This window comes from Vigna unguiculata, chromosome 3 (genome assembly GCF_004118075.2).
Source record: "Vigna unguiculata cultivar IT97K-499-35 chromosome 3, ASM411807v1, whole genome shotgun sequence".
Taxonomy (NCBI): domain Eukaryota; kingdom Viridiplantae; phylum Streptophyta; class Magnoliopsida; order Fabales; family Fabaceae; genus Vigna; species Vigna unguiculata.
In genome coordinates this window covers 63,712,273-63,736,656 of record NC_040281.1, presented here as the reverse complement: position 1 = coordinate 63,736,656, position 24,384 = coordinate 63,712,273, and the positions used below count along the sequence as shown (strand labels likewise).

General features: G+C 32.4%; 3 protein-coding genes across 6 annotated transcripts; 1 reads left to right on the top strand and 2 right to left on the bottom strand.

The window, feature by feature from the left end:
- The first annotated feature begins 6,201 nt into the window (after window positions 1-6,201).
- On the top strand, window positions 6,202-12,819 carry LOC114176262 (pentatricopeptide repeat-containing protein At4g11690-like). 4 transcript variants are annotated; one of them, XM_028061240.1, is made up of 5 exons: window positions 6,202-7,998; window positions 8,484-8,573; window positions 9,755-9,855; window positions 10,252-10,399; window positions 10,516-10,898. In XM_028061240.1, exon 1 carries the CDS (start codon window positions 6,248-6,250, stop codon window positions 7,937-7,939), a length of 1,692 nt encoding a protein of 563 aa, XP_027917041.1. In that variant the 5' UTR covers window positions 6,202-6,247; the 3' UTR covers window positions 7,940-7,998; window positions 8,484-8,573; window positions 9,755-9,855; window positions 10,252-10,399; window positions 10,516-10,898. The 4 variants fall into 4 exon arrangements, with proteins under 4 accessions (XP_027917041.1, XP_027917040.1, XP_027917042.1 ...); XM_028061239.1 differs by having other exon boundaries at window positions 6,202-8,573; XM_028061243.1 differs by lacking the exons at window positions 6,202-7,998; window positions 8,484-8,573 and adding an exon at window positions 9,571-9,664 and having other exon boundaries at window positions 10,516-12,819.
- Window positions 12,820-13,959: 1,140 nt separating this feature from the next.
- LOC114179171 (gamma conglutin 1-like) lies at window positions 13,960-15,584 on the bottom strand. The gene has a single exon (XM_028065412.1). The coding sequence runs from the start codon at window positions 15,521-15,523 to the stop codon at window positions 14,279-14,281; it is 1,245 nt and encodes a 414-aa protein (XP_027921213.1). The 5' UTR covers window positions 15,524-15,584; the 3' UTR covers window positions 13,960-14,278.
- A 5,599-nt stretch (window positions 15,585-21,183) lies between these two features.
- On the bottom strand, window positions 21,184-22,905 carry LOC114175959 (gamma conglutin 1-like). The gene has a single exon (XM_028060817.1). It carries the CDS (start codon window positions 22,660-22,662, stop codon window positions 21,328-21,330), a length of 1,335 nt encoding a protein of 444 aa, XP_027916618.1. The 5' UTR covers window positions 22,663-22,905; the 3' UTR covers window positions 21,184-21,327.
- Between the last annotated feature and the right edge of the window lie 1,479 nt (window positions 22,906-24,384).

Below are 24,384 nucleotides of genomic sequence, written 5' to 3'. Positions count from 1 at the left end.
TATGTTTTTAGTCTCGAAACTTTGATCCAAAATTGAAATTCGTCAATGTCTGAAACTTCGATACATTTTGGTCATTAAACTTTAAAAACGAATGAATATAATCATTTTAACCCAATAATATTAATTTTTTTGACATGTCAAACGCGTTTTATATTAGTATTAGAGTTGTTCATACCGTTTAACATATTTTTGATTCAATATATATATTAGAAAATGTGTTCAACATCTTAAAAGAAATTAATATAATTGCGTTAAAAGAATTATATTTATTTATTTTTAATATTTAAAAACCAAAACGAATCAAAATTTTGAATAAAGACAAATTTTAATTTTGAATCGAAAAATAAAAAAAATACTTTAACACATCCCAAAATCTAAACATATGTATATTGACAACAAAAATAGGGTAATGATTTAACACATGTAATGTAATGTAATACTACATATGAATAATAGAGTGGTGTCCATAAAGCATACGAATAATAGAGAGAAGATAATGTGAGGAAACACATTGTGGTGGTTGGTGTGGGCTCGATTCAACTAGAAATGACCAAACAAATAAAGGTGGAATGAATTAGTGACAATGACCAAAGGTTACTCTGCTTTTCATTATTACCCACACACACTACTTCTTCTAACACTCACCTTCAAATGCTATCATTCGTAGCCACGTGTATTCATTTATAGCCCTTCCTTTCAAAATGACGACAACATACATAATTTCCACCGCCGGGACGTCTTCACGTGCCACTCATTTCAAAATAACTGTCCCAATTATTTGCTAAAATATGTAAATTCCATAACAATAAAATAAAATTGATAATAAACATTTTTAACTAGACATAAACATTCCTAGACATAATAAGTATTCTAATAGGAAAACTATTGTTATATTTTATAATTTTCACTTGTTTTGGAAACTTGCTTTTTCACTTTTTTTTTTTCATCTACAATTTACTTTTATTTTTTATTTCACGACTTTCGCTTGTTTTGGCTATGTTAACCAGAAACCCACACAAAACAAAGATGGAGATCACTGCACTACTAGACATGGAAAACCTTTTAAAAGCTTCGGAGATTTTAATACTTTTACTAATTTTAAAATAAATTAATAAACAAAAATTTAAAAACTAAAATATAACAATAATAATAGTTATTTATTGAGTAGAATAATTATGTTTATACACATAAATACATAGCTCGAGAAATCCAATAATTCATTATGTATATGTTTTCAGAATAAATAAAAAAATTTACAACAGGCATTTCAAATTATGGGTCAGGCTAATCTAGATATTCAGTGCCTATTTAAATTATGGAACATTTAATTCACGACCACACAGAAGCAAAGGTTCTGCGTTCTTCTTCAAATGTCCCATGATGTACAATAGACCTCCACTTCAACATTGGTTTGAATATCAACATGCTTACATCACAGAAAAAAAAATATAATACAATATTATATATATGAAAACTACATCCACGTACATTGATGTCGACACAACAAATACTTTAAATTTTTATAAAATGACATGAGAGGAGATATCGTGTGAACAACGAATTTTAGTATCAACCATCATTTTTATTTTATCTTTCTACACATTATTAGGTCATAGGAATACAACCCAATAAAAGATATATCCATTTGATGATACAATATCAAAAGTTATTTATTTACTTCCTAAGTGAAATGTGGTTCTGGTAGATTAAATGGATAAATTGCATCACTACGAAGAAAGTCATAATATTTACTAATAGAAAAAAAAATGAGACATTATCTATTTTAGAGTGTGGAGTTTTATCACAATTTCATCTTTAAGAGACATTTAAAAGGTATAAAGAAAAAAAAAATGACACATTAAATGGATTTTTTGCCGTCCTTCCAAGTTGTATGGAAGAAAATCTCTGGCATGTCGTTGGTTTCTATCACTCTTCATTATTCTTTTTTTTCTTATATTTCCTTCTCGATGCACAAGTAAACATCGACTTTTAGATAGTATATTTATTATGGAAGGCAATATTCTTTCATTTTCACATTAAAAATATCTACAGATGGAAAATTATAATTGTTTATTTCTAACGAAAGATAAGCAAAGAGTACCCTTAACAAAGTTTTATAGTTAAGGATTAAATTAAGTTTTGCGTAAAGCGATTGAAAATTAAATTGTAATCAACGTAGTCAAAATTGTTGAACTGTATATGGTGCAAGAAACTATAAAATTATGAAGACAACGTCAAATGTCACTTACCTAAGTTGCCGTCGTACTCTTACCAACCCCGATAGGAACTATTTATCTTTTTTATTTTCTATAAAATTATTCATATATCTTGACTTTACATTTACTCTTTTTAAAATTACTTATGTGCTGATATATGCTCCCACTTAGTTTTTCACGACAGGTTTTAATGGGGTTTAAGCATCATTAAGTTATGCATATATGGGTGACCCTTTATGACAGAAAGCTCAACTAAGAGGAAAAGTTGTGTAGTTAAATAATGAGTTAATTATATTTTTGTCCCTTAACTTTAAGTGAATTTTGGAATTAGTCCATTTCAAAATTTTAGATCAATTTAGTTATTCATCTTTCGAAATACGTGAATTTAGTCATTTTAATCAAATTTTGTTATGTTTATTTTATGTTTCGTACATATTTCATGATTGTATTTGAGTTATTTATACTGCTTGACACATTTTAGTTCTAATGTTAAGTCAAATATTACTGTATAACGTGTCTGAAATGTCAAATAAACTTAACAAAATTTAATTAAAAAGACTAAATCCATGTATTTCGAAAGATGAATGGCTAAATTGGTTCAAACTTACGAAATAGACTAATTCTAAAATTCACTGAAAATTAAGGGATCAAAAACATATTTAATTCTTAAATAATTAATCATATTATTGTGCATTGGTTTAGAGTTTAAGATTTGGTAAATTGGTTTGCTTTGTACTCCAAATAGAATAGCCTTGTGATTTGGTAATAACTTGGAGATTCCACTACACTTTTGAGTCACCCACGAAAGAAACTCCACCCCTCTTTTTGTATTCTAATGACCCATAAACATGTTCATTTATTGGAAGTCAGCTTCAAATTGGTGAGATCTTCATGAAAAAGTTAGACCAAACTTGATGTTTAACTGAGAAATCAAGTTAAATGTTTGGACTATTTGTTTCTTAAATCAGAATAAAATAACAAAATAGTAAAGAATCATGCAAATTGGTTTAAAATTAGTGAAACCTAATTTAATACTTGTTTAAACAGCTTATAGGAATGTCTATTGCCAAACTTTAAAAAATGTCATACTAATTTATCAGAAACAAACCCTAGAACGCATATTACTTATTGATGTCTTTATCAACCTTATAAACTTAAAAAATTATAACATATTTAAAATTAATTTCTACAATTTGGCCTTCTTTTCCCACGCATAGCAACAATGTTTGATTTTTATTTTTATTTTTCAGTCAGAAACATATTCTTCACTTGCTAATCTTCTTCATTTGTCTTGGAAGTGTTCATAATTGTTAGAGCTGTCAAAACGGGTAATCTTAAACCTGGTTTGTCCTTAAACCTGGTCTGATCGGGTTTGACCCACCACGGTTTGATCATTTAGTGAGTCAACGTAACTTGACTCACTTTTAGCGAGTCAAAAAATTCGAACCCGGTCTGGCCCACCATGGGTTGATGGGTTAAACGGGTTGACTCACGAGTTCACTTAATTAAAAAAAATACAATTTTTTTTTTTATTTTTTTCAGTCAAAACTAAATTATAACTCTAATTAAAATCTAAATAAACTTTAATACAATCCAAATACAAACTAAAATAAAAAAAATACAAATTATTTATGTGTTGGCTAAAAAAAACAACCTAGAATGATCTAAATGTAAAACTCAACTTAATAAAAACACTTGTGTGATCCTTTTAATTGTGGATTGATGGGTCGGGTTTTAAATGAGCAGAGTCAAAAATCGATTTTTATTAAAATTTGTAAAAAAATTTTAACCAAACCTAATTCGAATTCGTAGTGAGTCGGATTAGCTCGTGGGTTCTAACCATTTTGACAACTCTAATAATCGTAATGTAGACAATTTTTTGCGTTGCTTTGAAATGATGCTGAGTGTGATGCGTGGGATATACATGAATATGGGCCAGTAAGGATACGAAGCGTAGCGAAAGAGGTGTTAAAGAAAAGAAAACGTAAATGAAGAAGGGAATCGTAAACTCGAGAGGAAAACATAACTTGAGCCATGGGTTTGGATTATTTGAAGGGTCCATGCCACATCAAATTTTGAATTATTTGATTTCTCTCCACAAGGTTGTAGAGTGGAGTTTGACTGGTAACTTTTCAATTATCGCAAATCTTCGAAGATCAAGATTCATCATGTGTTGCTATCATGGAATATTTACCCTATAGTCAAACATTTTTTTTTTAATCACATGATCCACTATATCACAAGATGAAGGAAACAAATTACGAGGTGTAATTGCAAATTGTGATTATTTTAAAATAAATATAATTAAAATTTTTGAAAAATAAAAATATTTGGGTTAAATTGGGTTATGTGGGATTTAAGAATTTGTATTTGAAGTCGATGGTTGCTTCCTTATGAGTTTCAAATTTTAATTCAACATGAATTGTATAAACATGTAGGTTTTTGTTAAAGATATCTCACTTTTTTATTATGATTTTATATTATAATTTATTGTTACGATTTTTTATTATAATATTATTTTTTCTTGTTTGTATTTTCTTTTTATATATAAACATGTTTCATTTATGTAAATGAATTTGTTCTTTGTGTTTTATTGTCAAACACTTATAGTATCATATGAAAAACAATTTTCAGTCCTTTCGTTATTACTTTTTCTTTATCGTTTCACTTATGACCGGTTTAAAAAAAATTCAAATGTCTTAAAGTTCTCAAATTTTTCAAATTTTTCAAGGTTTTTTCAAATTTATCAAGGTTTTTAAATTTCTCAAGAGTTTTCAAATTCTCAAAAATCTTGGTTTATTAAGATTCTCTATCCTGCTACTTTTCAAACATGTTCTACTTTTACGTTGAACTTTCATAATCTCTATACTCACTTTGAAAGGGGTGATAGAGATATTTTTGAAATATTTTAATTTTTCCATACAAGTTTATGTTAGGCTTTGTATTATAATTTTTTCTTATTTCATTATTTTTTGTTGTTTCTTATATTTTTTTTTTATGGAAACATGTTTCACTTATTTAAATGAACTTGTTGTCTTACTTTCAATAAAGTATTTATCTTAAAAAAAATACTTTATTGGAATTATATAAATGGAACAAGTTTGCATATAAATAAAAATACAAATAAAAGAAATAATAGCATAATAAAAAATGATAACAGAAAATTTATAATATAAAATCTTACATATTCGTAACAGAAAACTGAAAAATATCTCTAAAAAGTTTCTCACGTATTTATAGAATTTGGATCGAAAGTTATACCCGACCCCGATTTAAAGCATATAAAGTATACTTGTAAATATATCATGTACTAGCATTGGAAATGATTAATCATCCTACCCAGAAAATTGATGATTAAAGAATGTGAAAATAAAAAAGTTCATTTAGAATTGAAGAAATAAATCTCTTACAAGTAAAGAAAAAAAAAACATTTCCACATAATTAAATACCTGAATTACTCATTTCACCGCATAAAAAGCAATTCCAAAAATGGGAGTAATATATGAGTGCATTGAACAATTTGGGTTTGGGAAACATGTTCATCATGGCCCAATAATGCCCATTTTGTTTTAAGAAAAAAATGAAATGGACTTTTTCTTGCACCCCAAAATTTGTAACTGCACGCCCATCATTTTTACAATGACTTGTTTATCTTTCGTAAAGGTATGTCTAGATTATCTATTCTGAAATTTGTTTGGAACAGGTTTTCCATAACTTTTCGACATGGTTTCCAAACTAGATTTTCGGAACTTCATTTTTGGAACAAGATTTCTAAAATAGAATTTATAAAACAAACTTTCTAAAATACATTAAATATATTTTGGAATGAATTTTTCAGAACAAATTTTGAATTATAAACCATGGAAACATTTTCATTGTATTAATTTTTGTTAGTTTTTTAGGAAAAGAAAAATACCGTTAAGGTAATATTAATATTAGTATATAGTGCGAAAAACTGATAGTGAACCTTACGCCCACACTTGCAGATTCAAAAAACTGATGTTTTGAGATGTAGGAAGGGTTAGAGAAACATGTCTCAGTCTCATGAAAAAACTCTGATACTCATCCAAAAAATGGTGAAAGTGCCTCCACCAAAAGCACTTTTGTTGTTCAATTCCTGGACCTACGAGGGCCTTCATCACACTCCTCACTCTATCTCTTTCATCTTGAACCATCTCCTATCCCATGACATGCTACCCCAAGCTCAATCTCTTATCTTGCGTCTTATCTCTGGTCGAATCCCCTTGTATACATTCTCTCCCTCGTCCTTGATACCTCAACTAACACAAGCCCTTTTCACCTCTTCTTCAACTTATGCTCCTCTCTATGAAGCCATCGTCAATGCTTATGTTCATTCTCACTCCCCTCACCAGGCCCTCACTTTTCTACACCAGATGATTCACAAGGGTCATCTTCCTACATCAAACACCTTCAACAATCTTTTGTGCTCACTCATTAGGTCAAACCTTTTCGATAAAGCTTGGTGGGTTTTTAACCAATTGAAGATTAGAGTTGTTATGGATGTCTACAGTTTTGGGATTATGATCAAGGGTTGTTGTGAAGTTGGTGACTTGATGAAAGGGTTTCGGCTTGTGACCATGTTGGAGGAGTTTGGTTTGTCTCCTAATGTTGTTATATACACGACGTTGATTGATGGGTGCTGCAAGAATGGAGATGTTATGCTGGCGAAGAAGTTGTTTTGCAAGATGGATAGGTTGGGTGTAGTTGCTAATCAACATACTTATAGTGTCTTAATGAACGGGTTTTTCAAGCAAGGACTGCAAAGGGAAGGGTTTCAGATGTATGAGAATATGAAGCATAGTGGAATTGTGCCAAATGTTTATTCCTACAACTGTGTGATTAGAGAATATTGTAATGGTGGGATGGTGGATAAAGCTTTTAAGGTGTTTGGTGAAATGCGTGAGAGAGGTGTTACATGTGGGGTTATGACATATAACATTTTAATAGGTGGGCTGTGTCGAGGGAAGAAGCTTGGGGAAGCAATAAAGTTGGTTCATCGATTCGGCAAAGTTGGACTTAGTCCAAACATTGTTACATACAATATACTGATCAATGGGTTTTGTGGTGTTGGAAAAATAGACACTGCTGTTAGATTATTCAGTCAATTGAAGTCAAATGGACTTTCACCAACTTTAGTAACCTATAATACTCTGATTGCAGGGTATTGTAAGGTTGAGAATTTAGCAGGAGCTCTTAGCTTGGTCAAGGAAATGGAAGAGAGAGGTGTTGCTCCTTCCAAAGTGACATATACGATTCTGATTGATGCTTTTGCAAGACTAAATTATATGGAAAAAGCACGCGAATTGCATGCTTTAATGGAGAAGTCTGGTTTGGTTTCAGACGTACACACATATAGTGTCCTAATACATGGGTTATGTATAACTGGTAACATGAAAGAAGCCTCAAAACTATTCAAATCGTTGGGGGAGCTGCATTTCGAACCAAATAATGTTATATATAATACGATGATTCATGGTTACTGCAAAGAAGGAAGCTCTTACAGGGCTTTTAGGCTACTCAATGAAATGGTTGACAATGGAATGGTCCCTAATGTGGCCAGTTTTTGTTCAACCATAGGGCTTCTTTGCAATGATGGAAAATGGAAGGAAGCAGAGCTTCTCTTAGAAAAGATGATAAATTCAGGACTAAAGCCAACGGTTTCTTTGTACAATATGGTTTACAAAGAAAAGATCAACGTTTAGAATGCCGAATATGGTTCGGATCGTCATGGCCTATCCCCGAAGGCCACTTCTTTAACTGGGTTAGTAATGAGATAGTGCTGTGTACTCTTTTATAGCAGGCTAAACTTTCTACACCCCGCAAATGTATTCATTCATCTTGGAATGTATCTTTTACATTTAAAAGAAGTTCATTTCGAAATAACCGAAAATACTCAAAGGATTGATAGGGCGCTGGAAGAAACACCCTTTATAGCGTGTCAGCCATAGCCAAAGCCCCTCATCTTGCCAATTAAGAAAGACCCAGCAACCAATATGTCCTACACCACAATTGGCCTAGGAACTCCCTAATACAACACGGATGGATACTAATATACTATATACTATAAAACACTTCATTTGCAGTGCTTGTTTATCCCCTTCCTTTTGTTTGTATACTAATATACTATATACTATACAACACTTTCAGCTCCTCTTAAGCATATTTATTATTGGTTTGATTTAAAGTTTCAAACATGATCAAGTTAGTTATGAAACTCAGAATGTACCCTTTTCTTTAATCCCACAGCTAAAGTCGTGGTTGAACTTGCAAAATCCAGACTAATCCAAGCTGCTGTGCTTTTACAGCCATCATTTGTCTCTGTGGATGACTTCAAGGGTATGGATTTCAATATTTAGATTATTTCTTAATTTTCATATTTGTTCATGGAAGATTACTCTGCACCTTGCAATTTATATGGAAGAATGACAATCAAAATGATGTTGCAGGATCTTATCATACCTCCAATCTAAGCATGTTTGTGTGAATGGGGTCTTGCATCACTTCCAGAATCACATTTGTCTTCACATTGACTTGTAGTGCATTTTATATATTGATGATGTGATCAAAGTTACAAATAATATGTTTTTGATTAGTGAAACTGTTCATCAACTGTTCAAGGAGTAGTTAGCTAGCTTTCTTTTTCGTTAAATTATATTGGCATATACTATTATGAACTTATCATAATCATTACATTTAACATTTAATTGTGGCATAGAAATGGATTGATGAATATTTTATTAGTTAATTAATTTGTTTGTCCCTGGATTATTTAGATATTTTAAATAGGTCATTATCCTTTGTTTAGATGAGGAGAAATCGGGAGGAAAGAAACCTTTTCAAATTTGAAAATTTCTCTTGTTTAATGGAGACAAATATGTGAGAAATGTCATTGACTAAAAGAAGCAAATAAAGTTAAATATGTCTCCCCAATTCAGATTTAAATTTCTTATTTCCTTCCTCCTCATTTTGTTTTAACTCATCTACACATAGTAAAAAAGTTTGTACTTAGATTCTTGAGGTTATAAATCCTTTTTAATTGCTTAATGGGTTAAGATACTGTCAAAGAAGAAAAACTAAGATGAAAATTCTCATATTGACCAAATTTGCTGAATGATTAACTAGCGACCCAGTCTCTAGACTCCGCGGCAGGGACAAAGGAAGACCCTCGGGATCCCCCTCAATTGAAATTTATTAATATTTATATAGCATATAATATTATTTGCGATTTCATATTTTATTGACCGGAAAAAATGAAAAAAAATAAATAACATATATATATATATATATATATATATATATATATATATATATATATATAGCCACACCTTGCTTATGATGATTATTTTTGTCTGAAAGGTGATGAAAACCTAAAACAGCCATGGTACATACCAACTAATTCAGTTGTTATTTCTGGATCATTCAAAATAGTGAGTGAAGAAGGAGCATTGATTAGCAGATTTCTTGAAGCTGTGACTGAGACTTTCATATTCTAACTGCTATTGTCGGTCTTACTTCAGGTGTTGATATTCCAACTGCTGTACTAGGAGCTGAGACTGACAAAATGTCTCCTCCAGAGCTTGTGAAAAAGTTTGAACAAGTCCTATCTGCTAAACCCGGGGTTGTCTCTTCATTCTTTTTGTGGTTATCTACCATCATTTTATATTACCTTAATGTTTTTTCCAGTAATATTATTTTATGTCACTATGTTTATTTTCCTCTACAATTACAAGATGAAATCTTCATTCTTCCTCCTTTTTTTTGGCTTTGGATGGGTGCAGACAAGTTGGAATTGATTCATCTATCCAAATTTCATTTTAGCATTCTATTTGTAACTTGTTTGTGTTTTCTTTCTTAGAGACGTACACTTGACCCATTCATTCATGTTTAGGTTAATGGACATAGTTTTCAAGTTGAGGAGAAAGTTGTGTGCTTTATATTGAGCTTGTTTAACGTTCTTGCACTCAAAATAGAAAGTGGGATGTGTTAGTAATGATTGAATGTTTATCTGTTGCAGGTTGATTCTTTTGTTAAAATATTTCATAAAGTCTCTCATGGTTGGACTGAGGTACAAAAACGAAGATGAAATAGCTGTTTAGGCTGCAGAGGAAGCCCATCAGGACTTGCTGAACTGGTTTGCCAAACATCTTAAGTGAGAAATCTTGGTATGCTAAGAACATGCTGTGTTTTGACAATAAAATAAAACACTGCGGATTATCGTCTTTTTTCTGCAGTGTGTAAAGTTACAAGAAAATAAGTAATGTATCTTTTGTCTGCTTAGCTTTCAAGCTTACCTGGACAAGTGGTCAAAGAACTCTAAGAGGCAAATTTGAGAAGTTGGCTGACTTGTTACCTGAAAAAACTGAAGCAGAAGTACACTGTGAGGACTGATTGCAGGGGAAGCTAACTTGTTCTTGGCAGTATTTTAGGTAGTTGATGAGGTATTTAAGTAGTTAGCTATGTAAGGACCGTAATAGAGGTATTAGAAATGTGACACTACAGATTTAGACACTTTTACATTCTGCATTTTACGGCTTTTCTTAGAGTAGAACGTTTTCTCTCAAGTTCTTCATTGCCATGACTACAAAGTGACTACATTGTTTTGCATTAGTTCAGTAGGTCTTATATTTTTAGAGCTAATCTCCACACGTTAAGCATTTTTAACTCTATTTCACAACTAGAGCATTTCTTACTCGGCTTAACACAAGGTATTTCTAGCTTAGCTTCATGTTTTGATCACCTCTAACTTGACTCTACAAATTGAATTTTTTTAGCTCAATCTTGCATATTTGTTTTCTACTGACGTTATTGACGATCTATATGGGCTCTGCTCTATTGTAGAGATTTTTAACGAAATCATCATAGCTCCCAACAGTGGATGCTCCCGCTATTGTAGAAGAAGTTCATTTCAAAATAAACGAAAATACTCGAAAACTTGATAGGGCGCGGGAAGAAACACCCTTTGTAGCATGTCAGCCATAGGCAATGGGAGGGACCATTTATATTTGATGAGACATGGCAGGGTACGTCCTGTCGTCCAAATCAGAGTCATAAATATGGTCATTAAGATTATTACCTACACATTGCAAGTGCAATGCTATTAAAACCAAGTCCACATTTTGAACATCACAGAGCAATCCCTTTAGCTAATGCTCACAATGGCTTCATCTTCTTCTCCTGCAGCCACCCATTTCATCATCCTCTCGATAACCCTTTTCTCAATTTCCTGTCGATCATTACCACTTGAATCGACATCCAAACCAAAACCCCTCATCTTGCCAATCAAGAAAGACCCAGAAACCAATATGTTCTACACCACAATTGGCCTAGGAACTCCCAACAGAACACGGATCTAGCCATTGATCTTGGCGGAGAGAACCTCTGGCACGACTGCAGCACAAAACGCTACAACTCTTCCTCCAAGCACAAAGTTGTTTGTAAGTCAAAGAAATGCCCCAAAAACGCTTCATGCAGTGCCACTGGCTGCATTGGCCCTTATAAACCAGGTTGTGCAATCAACGATTGTGATATTACAATGAGTAACCCATTAGCTGAATTCACAACCAGCAATTCAATGGTCGAGGACCTCATATCCTTGCCTCCCACATACGTACCTGGCTTTCTTGCTGGCTGCGTTGATCTGGATGTTGACATCTCTGACCGTGCTTTGCAAGGTTTACCCAAAAGAACCAGAGGGATCGTAGGCTTTTCAAGGTCAAAACTTTCATTTCCATCACAACTTGTTTTGGCTAATAAGCTTCTTCCCATCTTCTCTCTCTGCTTCCCTTCTTCAAATAACTTGAAAGGTTATGGTAAGATCTTCATTGGAGCTGCTGCTGGTGGCCATTCTCAAGTTGAATCCAAGTTTCTCCAAACCACCGCACTTGTTGTGAACCCCGTTGCCACTACTGCAGTGTCTATATACGGTGCTCCCTCTATCGAATACTTCATTGATGTGAGATCAATAAAGATCGACGGCCATGTTGTCAACTTAAACCCTTCTCTGCCGTCCATTGACAAGAAGGGAAATGGGGGTACCAAAATCAGCTCTGTGACTCCATGGACTGAGTTGCATAGTTCTCTCTACAAACCTTTTGTGCAAGATTTTGTGAACAAGGCTGCAGGAAGAAGAATGAAGAGAGTGGCATCAGTGGCGCCGTTTGATGCGTGCTTCGATTCAAGCACCATTGAGAATTCTGTCACTGGTCTGGTTGTGCCAGTCATTGACCTGGTGCTAGCTGGGGGAGTGCAATGGAGTATTCATGGAGCCAATTCCATGGTGATGGCAGGCAAAAATGTTGCGTGTCTTGCATTTGTGGATGGAGGGATGAAACCAAAAATGTCTTCTGTTGAAACATCTATTGTTATTGGGGGGCATCAGTTAGAGGACAATCTTTTGGTGTTTGATGAGGCTTCCTCAAGATTAAGCTTTAGCTCCTCTCTTTTGCTTCGAAACACAACGTGTTCCCATGTTTGAATCTTGTATTACACCGTTAAAAGCAGAGGAATTACCACTCATTTTCTGTCTTTTACCTCGTACTGTACATCTTGTGTACAGTAGTAACAAAGGCTCATGGTTTTTGTCTGTTTCCTTAATTAAGGCCCGTGTTTTTTACTGTTACGTTAACTTTGTTTACTCTTTGAAGTTAAAGGTTCTCTTTTTGAGCAGAAGAAAACCTAAAAACAATCACAAAAACTGCTTTTTTGTTATGTTGAAAGTTTAATAACTTAAGAGACGTATTTATAACTCGGAAATAATAGAAATAAAAGAAGTTATAAATTACCACTGTACTAAACTTATTATAAAATCAGTGAAATTTTATTCCGCTTCCTGAAAATAACACCCAAAAGAATTAACATGTATTATGGCATGGCATTTAATAAAATATTTAAAATAACTTTATATTTTACTTTCTTTAACGGTTTATCTATTCAATTTAAAATAACTTTATATCAATGTAAATTATATATTGTAAAGAAAAAGATATAACCTTTTAATTTACAAAAGGTTTACTTGTGACAAATTTTAATTATAATATGACCTAAAATTTTAAAAATATTAATTTGTTATGGGTATGGATATAATTAAAGTTTCCACATAACAATTATTTAAAATGTTATACTCCAAATACATAACGTCCTTGGAATTACGCTATTTACATTATTGATATATATATGAAGTTTTAGGATGTTAATTGCACGACTTGAATAAGAACTCTTTTAATGTATTTTATAAATAAAGAATGTATAAAATGATTTAGTTTTGTTTTATTAAGTAAAAGTCCCACTTCATTTTCATCAACTGAAATTAAACTCTGCAGAAACTAGTTCCTCGACCAGAAGAGAACTAACAGTGTAACAATAATGATCCAGATTCTGCAGAAGTGTGACAGCAGAGAGAATTAAGTGTGGAGGATGGAAGGTGATAAATAACCATTATCTGAAATGTGGCAGCATTCATGATATTAATAATTTCTTCCACTTCACAGGCCCAATGCGTCATCATTGTTGCAACTTGTTTCTCAGCCAATCGTGTAACTTCATGCTTTTGTAACAAAGAAGAAAAGAAAAGAATTTATGTGAACCATGCTTTTGGACACAATGGATTCATGATATCCTTTCGGAAGTGTCCAAATTCCACAATCATAGATGCCCTTTTTATCAAAGGAGCAGAATACGAATCCAATCACGATATTTTCCCCCATTTTGCAATTTAGCAAAATTCTTTAAGCACACGATAATAACCAAAATTCCCATTCCAATGTCAAAATTACAGTGGGCGCAAAAGTGCCATCAAATCATAAGATCATAATATCTCTCACCACCATCGTTAAATAATACAACCAATAGTGCAGGATAAACAAAGAAGAAAAAAAAAAGAAAAACTACCCAAAAATCAAGTTCTTACAAAATTGAGAAGCTTCAGAAACTTAATTGAACAAGAAAACTTGGTAATTTAGAAGCTTCGGTGCAGAAACATAAATCAAACAGAAGGACTTAGTCCTTAGTACTACTAGAGCTAGAAGTAGAACTCCATTCAATCTTCAGATGGAGTCTGCAGGAATGGAACTACCGAACTTAAAATCGGAACACTTGGTATTTTTGGTGAGAAGTGAAGAACTAAATCCCACCATGGAAGTGGCCAAGTCAAACTGCACTATAACATCTTCCAATTGATACCCTCCGATCACAATGGAATTTCTCGGGTTCACACCTCCATCAAAGAACCCTAAACACGCCACCTTATCGCTCACTCTCACCATGGAGTTCCTCCCATGCACGCTCCACTTCACCATCTCACTCTGCAGAACCAGTTCAATGAGCGGCACAGAGGACCCCACTTGCGGGGAACTGAAACAGAGCTCAAAGGGTGCCACAGAGGCCACTCTGGTCATGTTCATGGACAGGGCAGCGTCCAAAAACGCTTCCTTGAAAGAGTTGTAGATGGAACTCTGCATGGTGGTGTAGGGCACAATTGAGCTTATAAGAGTCAAAGCCCCTCCTCCACCACCCTCTTGCTCGTTGAACTCCGAGGCGTCCAAGGCCAACCTTTTCCCGTTGATTTTGACGGAGCTGACGTTGATGAAGTATTCGAGGGAGGGGAAACTGGTGACGAGGGGCGTGAAGGTTAGAGACCTGAGAATCTCGGATTCGTAAGCGACGTTCCCCAGCAGAAGAACCCCTTTGGAGGAGGAGAGGCAGAGAGTGAGTTTTCGCTGCGTGCTGAAGTTGTCGAAAACCTGGGAGGGAAGCGAACTGCGGGACCTGGCGAGGCCAACCATGCCTCTGGCACCCTTGGCGAGGCCATGCAAGAGGGAGTTAGGGGAACACGTGAAGCGACTCTGGTGCTCGTGGATGGTTTTGGATTCCGCAGATTGAAGGGCCATGAGGTCCTCCACCAGTTCTCCCTCGGTGGCGATGGTTCCGGTGATGCTGTTCTCCGGAAAGACTCGGCAAGGTTGGTAGAGGTGCTGGTCGACGGAGCCGGAGAGAAAGGAGTTGGCCGATTTGTGGGTTTTGGCTGTGAAGCATTGGAGGGAGCGGTGAGGGGTGGTGAGGGAAGAAGACGAAGGGATGTTTCGGGAGGCACAGTGGAGCCAGAGGAAAGAACCTCCCAAATCAAGGACCAGTTTGGTTGGAACAAGGGGAGTGCCGTAGGAGAGGGTGGTTAGGTATTGAAGGGTAGCAGCGTCTTTTGTGACAGGGATTGTGAAGGAAACTGGGGAGTGAGCGTTGGAGAGTGAGAAGAGGAAGAGGAAGGAGATGATGATGGGAAGAAGAGAAGCCATGGAAGAAGAAGAAGAAAAAGGTGAGTGTGAGTTTGGAAGAGAATGAACTATGAATTGGTTTGGTTAAACATTGTTGTGGGTGTGTCCTTATCTTCTATCTCGGACTGTGTGGGCGAGGACACGTCACCTTTCTTTTTGCGGTGGGCCTCTCCTTAGAGTAAAGTTATTACTATTTTGTTTGAAAACACCTGCCATTATTGGTGCTTGCGTAAGCTGCATCAACATCAACATCGCACAGAAAAATAAATAAATAAATAAAAATAAGAGGTTCCTGTTTTCTTTGAGAACAAGCCAGTTTATTTTTTTTATCTTATAACAGTATTACAGTAATTTTCTTTGAGAAGATTATTTTTTTTAGATATTTATTTTTAAGGAAAGGTATTACTGTATTTTTATTCTTAAAATTTACATTATTATTTATTGTCTGTTAAGTTTTTTTATTTTATTTTTAATTTTTATTTTAATTGTGAGTTATTAGTATATTTCTGCTACCCAACATATTTCTAGACAAGCATACTTTTACAATTCTTGAAATTCAATTTACTCTCAAAATAAGCTGTAACCATCAAAATTTCTAAACATATTCGTGGCTGTATAAAAAAATAGCTCATGTTTATGTTCAAAATCCGACTATTTTTCAATTGGTAATATCATATTGAGTAAATTTAAGAGAACGTGTATATAATATAGTGTGGTGATATAATCTGTTAAGACATGCAATATTTCTGTAACATTTGTAAAAATCTAGAATGTCAGAAAAAGTTAAAAAAAGAAATTGGAAGTTGTTAATATAATTTACTTAATATAAATTTAGTGTGTGCTTATTTTGTTTAAAATGTCACCTTTTTTTGTTGCAAAATATTTTTAATTAGAAGATGTTTATAGGTGTTGTACAAAGAAAATTACAGAGTGTGCTAGTAACTCTATTCATATTTAAAAAATTATACACAACATATATTTTAGTTAATTATTTGATAATTAGCTACGGATTATTTATATTAATTATATAACAATTACAATTCCAAATTATTGCACAGAGACTAAAATGATTGTTTGAGGGAGCATGTCCAAGACAAACTATTACAAGGTTATGAGGGTACCCAACTTTTCAACAAATTGGAAAATGAGGGTTTAAGATGATTAATTCTTTGACAAAATACCTACATGAAAAAAATCTACATAATGATAACGAGGATACAAATTTAAAAATATACCGGTAGACGTGTTTTTTTATCTAGATTATCGAATAGAATTGAATTACTTATAACTATATATATAAAGATAATTTTATCACTTTTCATAATTTCAATTTTATTTTTTATTATGTAATTATTTGTTAAATTTTTAGAAATTAATATTTATTTTTATAAAATTTTATAAAATTAATTTTTTTTCCTATTTATCAATAGTTATTTTTTCATTTTTTTCTTCGTACATTTCACTTCATTCTTTATAAATATAAATTTATTTTATTTATTAACTTAATAACATTACAATATCATCAACTACTAATATAATATTATGCATATTAAAAAATACGTATCGCGTCTTTGTTTACTCTGGTTATTGTTTAAGAAGAATGGAGTATTTTATGTTTGAAGATAAATTAAACAAGTTTAAGTATTTATTTGAGATAAAACCGTTAAATTTTGTTATTACAAAATATTACTTAATGAATACGAATAGAAAATTCTGATAATACGTCTCAATTTGTTCTATTAGAATTCTCATAATAAAAGACATTTCGATACTAGAACAAGAACAAAAATAGGTATCTGTGTAATCCAATTTATCTTTAATAGTAAAATAATCCATATAAAAACGTGTGGGTGGGTGAGATTCTTTTAAATAAGTTAAAGTGAAATTTAGGACGTTGGACTACTCACGATAAATATTGGGTTGTGTAGTTAAGGTATTGAGTCATGAACTGAAAATTAAAGATTTAGTCTTCAACTTCAGTGGCTATATAATTTTTTGTGAATAAAACAAAACCAAAAAAAAAAAATCTCATAACAAGACTCAATTTATATAAAATTTGATTTTAAATTTATTGAAAGTTTATTTGTATTAGTTTGATTTTCTTTGAGATATTATAAAGGTTATAAACTATTTGAAACTTAAGTTATTATGAAAAATACCCAATTGAAATTAATATTACAAAAAAATTTATTAAAACCTCAAAAATAGTTTTGAAAATCTGCAAACTAGTGTTTTTAAAAGACTAATTATGTACGTATATATTAATTATAGTTATCTTACTCATTTTGTCCAACAATTTAATTACTTAATTATGTACATTAATCACTTGATTTAACAGATTCAAAATTCAACAACTATACTTTGCATGATAATGTGTATCTAATGATAATTATTTAAAAAAATTAGAAAAGATGATAGAATGATATGAGAAATTTATTTACATATGCACGTGAGTTTTATTATGAGGCTTGTGCTTAGTCAGAAATCCCTGTCCGTTATACGATATTTGCGATAGTTTAACAAAAGTGAGTGTGTTGTACAGCGTTGTTTGTGTTTGGGTGAATATGATCCATACAAACGCATTAGAAGTTAACGTCTAAACTTTTTCTAGTTACAAGCAGCCGCGTCCCAAATCATCTCCTGAAGGAGATCAACAACCACATATATTCTTTCCTCTTTGCTTCCTCCTCAATTAATTACCCCTAATCAATGAAAGTGATACATGCTTTTGGTAAAATCATACAAAAATAGATAACATGAAGTGTTAATTATGATAAAATATCTACTTTGGGATGGCTCTTGCCGAAAAAACTTAATTATCGATGGAAAACAAATATTAGGGTTGGTTTCTCTTGGATTTTTTGAGAGATAATTAATCGAAAGAGTTAACACTAATGACACATGAGTTCAATCTACATATAAAAGATTAACTCAAAATGAGATATCGAGTGAAACATAATGTTCGAGAAATCTCACTATAATGTTAGAAAGGAAGTTTAAGTCTAACTCAACCCTAAAAAATTAACTTGTAAGGTGAGATTTGCATCTCACTTATATATTATGAAATTGTCTTATTTCTAATCGATGCGAGACTTCTAACAATTATTCTTGAGAAACAAATATTAGGGTTAGTTTCTCTTGGGTATTTCGAGAGAAGATTATCGGAAATATTTAACACCAATGAGACATGTGTCCAATCTACATATAAGAGATTGACATCACTCTCAATCCAAAATGGTTTATTTCACATTGGTGCTTTCCATTCGAGCTAACTACCGAGTTCGATACATGATTTCGTCTAAGCCAGTCACCACACAAACATTTGACTCTGATACCACTATTACGTCTTTCAAGAGAAGATCACCGAAAAGATTTAACACCAAAGACATGAGTCCAACCCACACATAATGAATTAACACCACTCTCAACCCAAAATCTTAAGGCGATTGGTTGATGAGTTTTCATCTTTATACGGTATTTAATTTTCTTATTTTTACTCAATATAAAAGTTAGACTCACATTTGAATTTCAAACGATTTTTATATATCTTTTTATTGTTACTTGTTAACGGAAGTTAATTACTCTAAAATATCTAATTTGATGATTAATTATAGGCTTTTGTTTTTGTAGAAAACACAAGGTTGCAAAGTTTCGTAGAAATCACTGGATCCTTCAAATTGTGGAGTGAATTGTTTGATGATAACTATGTAAATGAGGAAAATATTAATTTGCAATTAAAGAGAACAAGTGAATTTGAATGTGAGAAGGGAATAACGAAAACAGCGGTGAGACAGAGTAGATTGTGCCCCACATATGGATGACTATTTAAATGATAATCAAACATTTTTTTATGATGTCATAGGTGGGTTGTACCCATTACCAACGATGATGTAGGTTGCCTCCAACTAAGATGGGTGTTAGGACTAAGCTTAAATTTAAATCTTTAATGAAAAAACTATTATATAGATGTAAGAATTTATCGTCTTAATTATGACAAACAAAAAATTTGAAGTACACAATTTCATAATGATATTAGAGACAAAGTAGTTTGACTTTCCATATTAATACATACTCTTTTAAAATAATATTTTCTTACTTAACTTATAATGGAATGTGATAATAGGAAATGATGTGATTTGAGATATAATCTATTTATTAAGAAATGAGTTTGTGTTTTGATATTTCTATTTATCATTACAAAATAGAATTATCTTTTAATTAACTTTTTTGATACAATACTATCAAAATATATTAACTCATTTAATCATTTTTAATTTGACACAACAATGCGTGTTTTTAATATTTTCATATGTTATTAGGTTAAAATAATTATTTGGTCTTAATTTTTCGTTTCAATTATTTATTTGTTTTTTTAATTAAATCTCAAATTTTGTTAAAAGAATTCAATTAGATATTTTTTTGTTAAATTGATGTAAATATCATTTTTATAAATATTATATGTCAGTTCATAGTATTTTTAGTATTTTTAATTTTTTTATTATACAGATTTTTTAATTATTTTTTTTTACATGTCAGGTCATATAGTGTCATGTGATAATATTAATATCGCGTGACAATCTTAATTGCACTTATAAGTGTCTACCTAAGAGTGTTTTATATTAACTTCAATTTCTATATTTTAAATTTTGTCTAAATCAATTTCCAATTTTAAAAAAGTGCAGCAATGTTATTCCTCTTCAAAATAAAATAAAATAAATAATTAAATTTAAATACAACAATTTATATGTAAAATCACTTTGTCTAAATATTTAAATTAATTTTATTTTTATATTCTGAATTTGTAAATATATATATATATATAATTAATAAAATAATTTTGTTATTGCAAATTGGTATGCATCCTTGACTTTTATAGAAAGCAAAACGCAGGTGGGTTGCATCGAAATTACAAGTGTCCCTGACTTGTGATCCAAACAAAACAAAAATGGGGTATAAAAGAAATACTAAATGAATAAAAAACCCAAAAACTATTAATTTACTTCCTCCTACCGTCTTACTCATTAAGTAACACCGTCGATTTATTTAATGTTCTTTGTATTTTTCTTATTCACAATGCAGTGTTCATTGGATCAAGACTAAAACAAACTAACTTCACTTCACATTAATTGCCATATTCTAATACCAATTCCTTTTTATACTCTTCTACGTATGTTGGTAAAATAACCCATGTGATTCAACCTTACGTGTTCTACCTCACATTATATTTTAATGTTCAAAACAAATTGAATTAAATTGTTCTTACCAACCATTTATAGACAAGTTGTTATATGGGTACAATTTTTGCATTGATAGATTATGTTTACAAATAGTAAATAATTAGAGGAAAAGAAAGTGATATGTGTAACCATCTATTTCACCTAATATCCATACACTAGTATTTGAAGTTTTGTAATAATGGAAATTTATCTCTATGCTTTCCGGTGACAAATTAGAAGTTGTTGAAATAAAAATAACTTAAATATTTAGATTTTTTTAAATAGAATAATTTGATGTATAAATTTTAATAAAAATTTAAAAAATTAATATCAATCTAATAAAAAAATCTAAATAAATCATTTTCAAAAAATAAAAAAATTAATTTAATCAAATAAAAATTAAGGATTTAATTAAATTTTGTATAAGGATAAAAGGAATAAAATAAAATTTTAGCCTATAAAATATATAGTATTAAATAATAACCGAGTTGTTATCTGTTATTGAATTTTAACGTTAACAAGATATAGGGACCCAAATTCAAAATGTGAATGACTTCGAGTAAATACAGCACGTGATAAATACGATTACAACGGCAAATGAACGAAAACTCAAACGACTCTGAAATGGGAACAGGTAGCATTGTGGAGTAAAAGGGAGGAGCTAAAACCAAGTTTTGAAGAAGCCAGATCAAACTCCACAAGATTATCCTCCATCTGATACCCTCCAATAACAATCGAAGTTGCTATGGGACTTCCATCCAAACCCCCATCCACAAACCCAAGGCATTGCACCTTTTTGTTAACCTTCACCATTGAATTCGACCCATAGATTCTCCACTCAACCCCACCTCCAAGGACCAGATCTATCGCCGGCACATTCGCTCCAACCGTTCTTGAACTGAAGCACGCCCCAAACGGCGCCACCGAAGACACTCTCTTCATTTTCCTAACCGCCGCTTTCTTCACGAAAGCATTCACCAGAGGCCGGTAGATCGAGCTGTGCAACGTGGTGTAAGGAATAACGGTGCTGAGTTTTGTGCCGCCGTTTCCCAGTTCGTCAATAGACAACAGAGAGGTGTTAACGTTGACCGTTTTGCCGTCAACTTTGATTGACTTAACGTCGATGAAGTACTCCGAGGAAGGATCGTCGTCAAAGATGGGGCCTGTGCTATGGGGGTTGGTAACGAGGGGGGTGTAAGTTAGAAACTTGGAAGCATCGTGAGGTGGCAGATAGTAAGGACCGCCACCAACAAAGAGATCCCCGAGTTTGTTAAATTTTGAAGAGGAAGGTAAACAGAGCGCAAACTTGCGTTGAAGGTGGTATTTGGTTGCGAGTTGGGCTGGTAGTGAAACAGCAGTGTTGGCAAGGCCCAACAGTCCTTTCTTGCCGCGGGCCAGGCCCAGGAGAAAGCCCTCGACCCCAAACTTATCTGGGTAGACGCAGGAAGAGATGAAGGCTGGGACGTGCAAATTGGAGGGTGTTCTGGCACGGGTTGTGGAGTGCGCGGAGGAGAGGGTGTCTTGTCCCACATCGCCGCTGACGTAGAAGGCGCCGAAGGGGTTGAATGGTTGAACCCCGCAGGTGTTGTTGGTGCAACCCGTTTTGAGAGGGTGGTTGAGGCATGAGATGCAATCGGTGCCTTTGGCTTGGATGCAGTTCTTGGTCCCACATCGGACGGGGCGGTAGGTTGAGGAGTTGTAGTCGCTGCCACACTCGAACCATAAGAAACGTTCTCTTATGTCAATCACTAGATCTAGTGTGACCGCAGGGGTTCCCATCTCCACTGAAGTTGAGTACTGAAGGGTTTTTTGGTCTTTCTCGATGGGGAGGATAAAGGAACGGGGTTTATTAGATGGTGCATTCACTGCGAATGACGAAGAACCCAGTGAAAGCAGAGCTATGGAGAAGATGAACAAATGGATTATGCCACACCGAGTAGCCATTGTGAAAGAGCTCTGAGTTACTCCTTTGGGGTCTCTTAGTTATATAGCAGATCCAAGTGCTCTAAGATCTACTCTTCATTATTAATCAATTTTCTGGACATGTGAGTATATCAACGTATAATTGTATCTTTACATGTTCATTACTCGTGAAAATTATTATATTCTAAACCATTCAAAGTTGTTGTCTCTGGATATGAATTTTTATTCTGAGTCTTTAGCTTACAACGAAAAAGATAGTGCCATACCTTACAACACAAACTTCAACATATTTGATAGGTTAAAAGGATCCAGTTACTCTTTCAATACTACATCTTGACTTTTTAACTTGACCAGTAGTCTATAAAATGGAAGAATTAATTATTTTGAATTCAAGTTAGTTTAATTTTTTTAATTTAATTCTATTTTATTTTAACTAGATTAATCGAATTATGTTGGTGATTGATATAAGTACTGGATTTTTCGTTTTTCTTCTTTATTTCTTCATTGATTTCCCTCGTCATTTTAACTGGAACGCATGTCCGAAGTTTGTAATGTAATAAGATCCAGAGATAATTATTGAATTCAATGTAAAATACGAAAGCCGAGATTGTTTGATTTATAATAATATATAGGTTTAATTAATAGTAAGGTACCCAGTTTGGTACTAGAGTGTCAAATTGGTACCCGCTTTTAAAAAAGTGTCAATTGCATCCCAATTTTTGAAAATTGTTTTAATTAGGTCCCTTTCAGACAGAGTTGACTAATGCCGTTAGTCAACGTGCCACGTGTCAATCTGTGGTTTTTTTGATTTTTTTTAAAAATAATTTTAATTTTTTTTTAAATTTTTAAATTTTTTATTTATTTTTTAAAAAAAATTAAAAATGCCACATGTCAAGTCCCTGTGTGTGACACGTGTCAGTGTCACTATCAGATGCCTGCCATTGTGATGATTTCGATTTAGTCCCCATTTATGTTTTTTTGTTTCAATTTAGTACCTACTTATGTGTATTTGATTCAATTTTGACCTAATAATTTTTAATAATTAAAATATTTTTTAATAAAATTAAAAGTAATTAAGTATAAAAGTTTAAAAAAAATTAAGTATTTGATATTTATATTAAAATTTAGTGGTAAAAGTCATTTTAGTACTTATAAATAGCATAACATTCATACAAATAATAAATTTGGTCTGAAATTGAGAGAAACATTATAAATATTAGTACTTAATTTTGTAAAAATATTTATACTTAATTATTTTTAATCTTATAAAAAATGGATTACAAAAATATTTTAATTATTAAAAAAAAATTGAGACAAAATTGAATCAGATACACATACTTAGTTACTAAATTGAAACAAAAAAACATATGTGGGGACCAAATCGAAATCAACACAATGACATCTAATAGTGACACTGACACGTGGCATTGTAATGCCACGTGGCACTGACAATGCCACGTGTCACACACAGGGACTTGACATGTGGCATTTTTAATTTTTTTAAAATAAAATTTAAAAAAAAAATTAAAAAAAAAATCAAAAAAAAAATCAAAAAAACCACAGATTGACACGTGGCACGTTGACTAACGGCGTCAACTCTGTCTGAAAGGGACCTAATTGAAACAATTTTCAAAAGTTAGAATACAATTAACACTTTTTTAAAAACGGATACCAATTTGACACTCTAGTACCAAACTGGGTACCTTACGATTAATTAATCCTAATATATATTAAATAATTAGC

What these genes read in the sequence shown, in the direction of transcription:
- LOC114176262 (XM_028061240.1), top strand. Translation starts at nt 6,248, where the DNA reads ATGTCTCAGTCTCATGAAAAAACTCTGATACTCATCCAAAAAATGGTG.
- LOC114179171 (XM_028065412.1), bottom strand. Translation starts at nt 15,523, where the DNA reads ATGGCTTCTCTTCTTCCCATCATCATCTCCTTCCTCTTCCTCTTCTCA.
- LOC114175959 (XM_028060817.1), bottom strand. Translation starts at nt 22,662, where the DNA reads ATGGCTACTCGGTGTGGCATAATCCATTTGTTCATCTTCTCCATAGCT.